General features: G+C 68.2%; 1 protein-coding gene across 1 annotated transcript in view; it reads right to left on the minus strand.

Moving 5' to 3' along the window:
• Positions 1-625: 625 nt before the first annotated feature.
• Positions 626-8,181, minus strand: part of MIDN (midnolin) — an 8,098-nt gene continuing 542 nt past the window's right edge. The window contains exons 2-7 of the mRNA XM_026038846.1: positions 7,389-7,476; positions 7,081-7,143; positions 2,755-3,126; positions 2,487-2,622; positions 2,110-2,394; positions 626-1,010 (exon numbers count right to left, since the gene is read on the minus strand). Of these exons, the coding sequence (XP_025894631.1) occupies positions 748-1,010; positions 2,110-2,394; positions 2,487-2,622; positions 2,755-3,126; positions 7,081-7,143; positions 7,389-7,476 (1,207 nt within the window). The 3' untranslated portion in view covers positions 626-747. The remainder of the gene's footprint in view (positions 1,011-2,109; positions 2,395-2,486; positions 2,623-2,754; positions 3,127-7,080; positions 7,144-7,388; positions 7,477-8,181) is intronic.

Here is an 8,181-nt window from a genome sequence, read left to right on the forward strand (position 1 = left end):
AAAAAAAAAAAAAAAAAAAAAAATCAAAGTTGGACAAGGAAAAGGATCTCTACGGCCTATGCAAGACTATGTCAGTATTGGCTCAGTCGGGTAATTAATGTCTATAAATATTAGCCCCACGGCTTGAAGACAGCCATGACCGAGTACTGGGTTCATTTATTCATGTTTTTTTTTTAAACTTTTTTTTTCCTCCTTTTTAAGTTAAAAAACAAAACCAAAAAAAATAAAACAAACACACAAAAAAGTCCTCCGAGCCCCTCACGGGGCAGGGGGAGGCGGCAGCTCCCAGCTGGGCTCGACCGGGGCGGGGGCAGCCCCCAGGCTGCCCCCACACAGAACTGACCCCCCCGGTGCCCACAGGCCCCAGCGCAGCCCCTAAAGTGCACGCGGGGCCAGGCCAGGCGCTGCCAGCAATGCTACATATAGAAGGGAAAGAGAAGAGGGGGCCGGTGGTCGCAGAGGTGGGGACTCCCCCCCCCCCAACACCGCACGGGGGCCGCCCCGGCCGCGGCTTCACAGCCCAAAAAGCAGCTTGAGCCCCGGGTGCCGCCGAGCCGGCCGGCAGCGCCGCAGCCCCGGGCGCAAGGGGGTCCGGGGGCACCTGTGGGGCTTGGTCCCCTGCCCGGCCGCCCCTGTGACGCCATGGAGGGGGGAAGGCTCTGCTGCAAGGTCCCCCCGGAGGCGGCAGAGTCAGGAGGGGCCGCGCGCGGGCGGAGCGGGAGCCGGCGGCGCCGCCCGGGCACTGCTCTATGCTACAACGAACTCAGATTTCATGTCCGCCTTGACCTCCGGCTTCCACACCGAGTCCTCGAAGTCCAGGTCGAGGCTGCCCTCGCTGGAGACGCTGCTGTTGCTGTTGGTGCGGCTGGACTTGCGGTTGGGCAGCCAGTGGTAGGGCCCGCGGGCGTCCCGGCGCGCCTTCCGCCGCAGCCGCTTCTGCTGCATCAGCAGCTGCAGCCGCTCCACCTTGCAGCGCGTCGCCCGGTTCTCCGTCTGCCGCAGCCGGTCCCCTGCAAGGGCACCTGCGTCACTCCCAGAGCCCCCGGAGTGGGACGCGGAGCCCCCCAAGCCCTCGTGTGCGGAAGCAGCACCCTGTAAAGCTCCCTGAAACGGGTGTCTGCACAGAGCGCCCCGAACCGGGCCCTGGGGTGGGCAGGAGCGGCCCCGGACGCAGAGCTCTGCCCATCGCCCGGGAAAGAGTGAAAGTGGGAGCAACCCCCCAACTCCCAGCAGCCAACGGACGTTTCGCTTCTTTTCTCTACGCAAATCTGCGCGGGGGTGGGGTGGGGGACCTGCAGACACTTCCTGGGCCGCGGGTGCAGGTGCACAGAGCCAGCGCTGGGGACAGCGAGTGCCCCCCCCTCTGGGGGGGCACAGGGACGCTGCAGCCCTGGCAGCACAAGGGGCTTCTCTGACGCAGCGCAAGAGGAAAATGAGAATGTGGCGCAAAGGGGAAGCGCACAAGGGCAGAAGCACCTGGAGCAGCCGGGGCTGCTGGCACTGCCAGGCGCTGCTGCCGCCCCACGTGTGACATACGTGGGGCAAGGCCGCAGAGCCAGGGAGGATCCCATGCTGCCGGCTCCGCCGCGGGAATGGCGAGGAGGAAGCAGCGGGTGGAGGAGGAGGAGGAGGCAGGGAGGGAAGGGAAGGGAGGAAGAACGCAGCAGTGAGTAGGAGGCAGCGGTGGCAGCGCAGAGCCCTGCGCCCACGGGCGGCTGCTCCTCACAAGCAGCCAACAGCCCCAGACATAGACACCATCGGGGCAGGGCTGCACTCCGGCATCCGCACCCCATCCTGTGGCTATTCCTGCTGTGCGGCTGCAGCTCCTGGCTCCCCCGGGCCGGGGAGGGGGCACTTGTGCCCCCCACCCCACAGGCCTCAATGGGACCTTTGTCTTGGTCCTGCCTGGCAGTGGGGAGAAGGGACCCCCACCCTGGCACCCTGGGGTCCAGGCTGCTCCAGCACAAAGGAAGCAAATGGACAGGAATTGGGTGGGGCACCCCAGGGTGGGTACCCATGAGGATGTCACCCTTGCGCAGAGCTGGGGGCTCCCGGCACCACGTGGCCCCACAGGACCTGCTGCAGCCTGGTGGCGCACCGGACACTCACCGCTGGGCTTGCACATGCGGATCTGGCTTTGGCACTGGACGACGGGGTGCAGGGGTGCAGAGGTGGCAGGTGCCGGCAGCGGCTCTGAGGTAGTTTTGGTGGCGAGGTCCGGGGACGAGGAGGCCGTGGAAGAGAACTGCGTCTGGCAGCGCAGCTGCGTCAGGGACTGCGGCATCCCTTGGTAGTGTCGCGTGGCGCTGAGGAGGTCGTTCAGGATCTGCAGGATGGTGCCGATGTCCCGCCGCGGCCGCCCGCTGCTGTCCTGGCAGTTGGGGTGCAAAGTGCCTGCGGAAGCCGGGGACGGAGTGTGAGACGGGCAGCACCGCACAGCGGGGACAAGCCCCGGAGGCTGCCGGTGTCACCCTCCCTCCACCTACCAGAGAAGGTCCCTGAGAAGACCCCGGGCGCGTGGTTGACGAAGCTCTCGATGACGGCACCGGGCTTGCGGGATCGGGGCGTCGGGGCGGGACTGCCGCCCGGGGAGCTGCTGCTGCTGCGCGTGCCGCAGTCCACCTAGATGGAGAGCACACGGATCAGCCCCGGGGCCAGGGGGCATCCCCGGCCACACCAGCCCACATAGATGGCCCCTGTCCTGCCCCACTGTGACCCGCCCCGCCCCGAGCTTCCGGGCTCCGCAGAACTCACCTCAGAGCAGGAGGAGACCACGCTGCTGTTGACCGTTTGTGTGCCGGCCCCATGCGAGCGGAACATGCCAGCGGTGATGGGCGCGGGGTGGGGGGCGTTGCAGTAGACGGGGGCAGGCGGTGTGGCGGGCGCTGGGCTCTGCTGGCAGGCGGGCACCACAGGCACACGGGCGAAGCCGGAGCCAGCAGCGCCGTGCAGCGCACGGCAGTGGGCGCTGGCGGCGCCCGCCTCACCGCGGCTCGCGATGACATGCCGGTGTTGCAGCTGCCCGCTGCTCTGCTGTGCCGCCAGCTGCAGCTGCACGAACATCATGTGGTCGCCGACCCGCAGGGCCAGGGTCAGCGGGGACCGTCCCGACAAGAAGTCATTGACCTGGGGAGAGAAGCGACCGGCGTCAGCCCTGCGGAGCCCCCAGCTGGGAACGTCCCACGGGGCGTAGCAGGGCAGCGGGGGAGGCGGTTGCAGGGAGGGCCCCTTCAGCATGGTGCGGTACCGGGCAGGCCAGGCCTCGTCCCCACACGACCCCAGGGCGCTGCCAGCTCCGGCCGCACTGCCGACGCATATTCTCCTCCCCACCCTGCATCGCCCAGCATGGAGGTGGCGGCCCGGCCCTCGCCGCAGCACAGACGCTCCCGCAGCGCCCGCCAGGCAGGGCCGGGGCCGCTGCCAGCGCCGCGGGGCGTCTGCACCACGGCACAACACGAGGCGGGGGGAGACGCTGGCACCACCCAGGTAATGAAGCGGATGCATCAGGGATCCCCCCACGCCTGACACTGCTCCACACCGGCCGCATCCCGAGTGCCCCCCACCAGACCCCCCTGGCCGCCTCTCGCCCCCAAGGGGCTGCAGCTCTGCGCTCACGCAGGCAGCGCTGCGGGCAGGACGCTAGGTCACAGCTAATGGCCGTGACGACACTGCCACCCCTCAGCAGAGCTATTCTAGGGCACGGCCGGCACTGACTTTCCCAGCCCGTCACATGCAGTGCCCTGCGCAGCTCCCTGGCTGCTCTGCGGACGTCATTGCCCTCCCCAGCACCTTGGGGTCCAGGTGGCCACACGCGCACAAAGAGGCACCAAGGGGCAGCACTGCAGCAGTGACCCCAGAGGCACCCAAAGAGCCCGCCCCAGAGCTGAGCGCCCCAAACCCGCAGCCCCCGGGCGGCCCCGCACCAGCCCCGGCTCCCCCGCGCCCGCGGAGGCCGCTTCTGAGAAGCCGTGGGAAAAGCAGCTTTAAAAATACCAGCAGCAAAGCCCTGAGCGTGTCAGGCGGCGGCTGCAGAGGAAGCGGTGGGCGGGAGGGAGCCGCGGCAGCCCTGGACACCGGGGTTACGGGCGAGGGGGCGGCAGAAGCCGCGCACGTGCGGGCACACGCATGTGCTCGCACCCGCTCCGCTCCCGGCACCGGCCCCCCAGCCGGGACAGCCATGGGGACAGTGGGGTCTGCCCGGCTGCGCAGCCCCCTCACCCGGCTCTTGCTCACGGCTCCCCTCATTCTAACCATGCAGCAACTTTGCATCGAGGAGCCACCATCCGAACCCCTGCATGCCCCCATGGTCTGTGCCAACCTCCTGTAGGGAAAGGGGGGCCAGGGGCCAGCAGGCACCTGCTGCCCCCCCAAACCACACAGTGGGGCTGCCTCACTCCTGCCTCACCCACTTCCACACTAGGGTAGCCCCAAAGCGCCGCCCCTCCGGGTGGCTCCCGCCTGGCCCTGACGTCAGTGGGTGCCGGGGCCACCCCGTCTGATTCAGCCAAGCCCGACCGCCCTGCCTGAGCCCCACCAGCTCCAGGAGCACAGGGAGAACCCCGAGCTTGCGCCACTGCCCCCTGTACAGGGCCCCAGCGCAGCTGGGCGCTGCCGCTCCACGGCCCCCATCCCAGCGGCTGCGGCGCCGGGCGGGCTGGGCCCCCGCGGGCGCCTCACAGGGCGGCCGGGCCCGGCAGGAGCTGCGGGGCTCCCAGCGCCCGCCCCCGTGCGCCTGCCAACCCCCCCGGCAGAACTGGGCCGCTCCAATGCAAACACGTCCCACCCAGCTGCCTGCTCAGCCGCCCACAGCCAGCCCAGGGAGGACCCCGTCCCTCCCAGCCCGCTCTGCCGCAGGGCCGGGCAGGGGGCCAGGCCAGCCGAGGGGCCCCGGCCCTCCTGGAGCCCCCGGAGCAGTTGGGAGCCCTTGGAGCCGGGGGTCAGCGGGCGCCTCATGCCGGGCGTGGGGCCCGCAGGGATGGGGCGAGTGTCTCCCGGCTGCTTCTCAGAAATGCCGATGACTCAGAGAACGCCGCATTCCCTGTGCGCAGCCTGGCCCCGCGCAACCCGGCGTCCGGCCCCGGCCACCCCAGCCTGGCAGGCAGCGCGGCGGGGGGACCAGCACAGCACTGCAGCCCCTTGTGCTGCCCTCGGCCAAGCTGTTCTGCTCCATTTCCTGACAGCCGGAGAGAGGAGAGGCCAGTGCAAAGCAGGGGAAAGGGGGAACAGGAAGCACCCCCCCCCCAGCTTCCAGGCAGGCTCTCCAGCCGGGCGCAGCTGTGGCTGACAGCTGGGAGCCGCTGGCAGCCCCTGCACTCGCCCGGGTGTGTGGGGCTCGGCCGTGCCAAGGAGGGCAGAGGGCCAGAGCCACTCGGCCACCATTGAGAAATCGCATTCCTCTGGCTGGGCCCCGGCTGCGGGAGTCAGCTCCTGCAAACGGGCAAGACACGTCGCCGCTGCCTCGGCCAAGCTGGAGCCAAGGCCGTGGGAAGTCACGAGCTGCCCGGACCCATGCCCTGCAAAGCAGGGACAGCTGCAGCCCCTGCCCCATGAGCAGGGAGCGCCGCCGGCCCTTCCAGGAAGACCCCGGGGAACCAGGTCCCCTCCCGCCCCACAGCCACTTCCCGGTGGCACTTGGGCTGTCTCGGCTACGCGCAGCCCCTCGCCACCCCCGAGGAAGCCGGCGCAGAGCTGCCCGCGCTGCCGGAGGCTGCGTGACGCAGGCAGAGCTGAGCAAAGCATGAATGGGAGGAGTGGTTTCCTGCCCCCCTCCGCCCCCCAGGTGCCTCTTGCACAGCCTCAGTTTCCTGCAGCAGCGCCCGGCTGGAGGCGCAGAGCCCACAGCCCTGTGCCACCCACCCTGGCATCCGCAGGGTCCAACCTGCTTGGCAGAGCCCTGGGGGGGGCATGTGGGCCATGTGCTGTGCCCTGGTACTATCCACACTGCGGCCCTCACCACACAGTGCCCTGGCAAATGCCTGAGTGTGGGCACAACTCCACAGCCCCATGGGGAAGGAGGGCGCCCAGGAACCCAGGCTCTGCAGGGAGACCCACAGGCAGCAGACAGCTTGGAGCAGGGGTCTCAGGCTCCGGCTTGGACAGCATAGGTTAAAGCTGCTGCCCAGAGCCAAGGTGGTCCCAGCAGCCAAGGGCAGTGCACAGCAGCCAAGGGCCCCAGCCAGGGGGGCCCACAGGCCAGTCCCTGTGGCTCAGCCCCTTCCTCGAGGCTCAGCCAGGCAGATTAAAACCCGTCCTAAGAGAGACCTTCAAGAGTGCCGGAAAGGGAGGGAGGAAGGAGCTCAGCAGCAAGAACAGAGACTGAAAACAAAGCAGCAGAGGCTTCCACAGCTGGGGGTACATTCCAGCGCCGGTGCAGGCAGCCCCACCATGGGGACGCTTCCTCAGAGCGCGGCCCCCCCGCCGCCACCTCCCATCTCCGGGGCGGACCCTCCGCAGCCAAGAAACTTCAGTTATTCTAAACACAGGCACCGCCAGCGCCACCCCCACAGCCCCCAGCGCCCCCTCCTCCTCGCCGCGCTCAAGGCCGCAAAGTGGCCGCGCACAGAGCCCAACACATCCTATTTCCTTCCAAGGACAGCGCCAAGCAGAGGTGGAAGAGCCCTCCTCAGCATCAGCCAGACGCACAGAGCTCGCCAGCCCAGGGACCTGCTCATTGCTCAACACCAGCCTCAACCCCCGGCAAGGCAATGTAGCTTCCTAAGCCGGCTCTGCCATCGGCGGGACGTGAGGAGGTGCCACCAAGTCCCTCAGTGTGGGGCTCCGCCACCGACCTGCTGCGTGACCTTGAGTGAGTCACTTCACCTCCCAGCGCCCCGGCCCTGTGCGCAGCCGGGGCTGTTTGGGCCGTGCCTGCACGGGGCCTCCCTGCGCACAATGACGCCGCCTGCCCCAGGCGCCACCCTCAGCACCGCCAAACCCTCCACAAGGTGAAACCCAAGGGAGGCACCAAACACCAAAGCCACTTGGGAGGGGACGGCGAGGCAGATCACAGCAGTCCCTTCCCCCAAGCCACCCGCAGAGCGCTCTTTGTCTCCAGCCATGTGCCAGCATCAGGCCTCTCACCTGAGTTTCAGTTAAGCTTTCCAGAGCTTGCATCACCGACTGTTCTGGCCTGGACGCCTGGGACTGGAAAAAAAGGAGGAGGGGGGTTAACGTTGCCAGTGCAGGGAAGGAGGGGGCGTCCACACGGTGCGGGGAAGGGCTGACTTGTCACTTCCACTATTTCTACAAAAGCCCCGAGAAAGCTGAGAAATGTTAAACTTGCTGCTGCACCTGGACCAAGGCTCTCTCATGAGGTGCTGCAGGCACATCCTTGCCCACAGCTTTAATAATAGATAGATGGGAGGGAGCAGCAAGAGAAGGCCATTTACCATCAAGCCAGCCTCCACGGTGGGCACCAGCGTCAGCTTGCTTCCTTCCGCAACGCCCAGGTCCTGCAGCTTCCCACAACTGAGGCGGCTGCGGGGAGAGCACAGAGATGCTGCGGTCAGCCACACAACGCCCCATGGCGGGGGGCACGGAGTCCCCAGGCCTCCCCAACTGCACACAAGTCTGGCCCTTGGAGCAGCCACCCCTGGCCTTGTCTCCCCCAGCCCCGGTGCTGGGCTGAGCCCTGCTTGACAGCCCCCACACTCCCAATGGGGGCCCCTTCCCTCTGCACCAGGTGCAAATGGGGCCTCCACGGGGCCATCACGGGGGCCAATGGCAGAGTAGGGGCACAGGCCTTTGTGGCACAGGAGCCTCACAGAAGCCTCGGCCCTCCCCTCAGGAGGCGGCTGGGAGAGAAATTTTGACCAGCTTGGGGTGGGGGAGGCAGCCCGGGGGAACGTCCCCCCCCCGTTTTCGTAAGTCAGGCAGATGCGAGCGGTTTCTCCCACACGCCCCCGCTCCCCCCAGCCCTTCTCCAATTAGGGAGCCGGGCGAGACCATTCAAGTCGCTGCTCGGCGGCAAGCACAAAGCGCGGGGCGCGGGCAGCGCCCCCGGCCGCCCCCGCGGGCTGGACCCGCCCCCCCGGCCCCGCGGCCTCCCCCGCGCCGGCCGCTCGCGCAGACAAAGGAGCAGCGCGGGGCCCCTCGCGGCAGCCGCGGGCCCGGGGCGGCCGCCCAAGTTCAGCCCCAGAACAAAGACCGGGCCCTGCTCCTCCTCCCCGCCCCCCCGGGCCG

This window comes from Nothoprocta perdicaria, unplaced genomic scaffold (genome assembly GCF_003342845.1).
Source record: "Nothoprocta perdicaria isolate Ctin4 unplaced genomic scaffold, notPer1 scaffold_218, whole genome shotgun sequence".
NCBI lineage: Eukaryota > Metazoa > Chordata > Aves > Tinamiformes > Tinamidae > Nothoprocta > Nothoprocta perdicaria.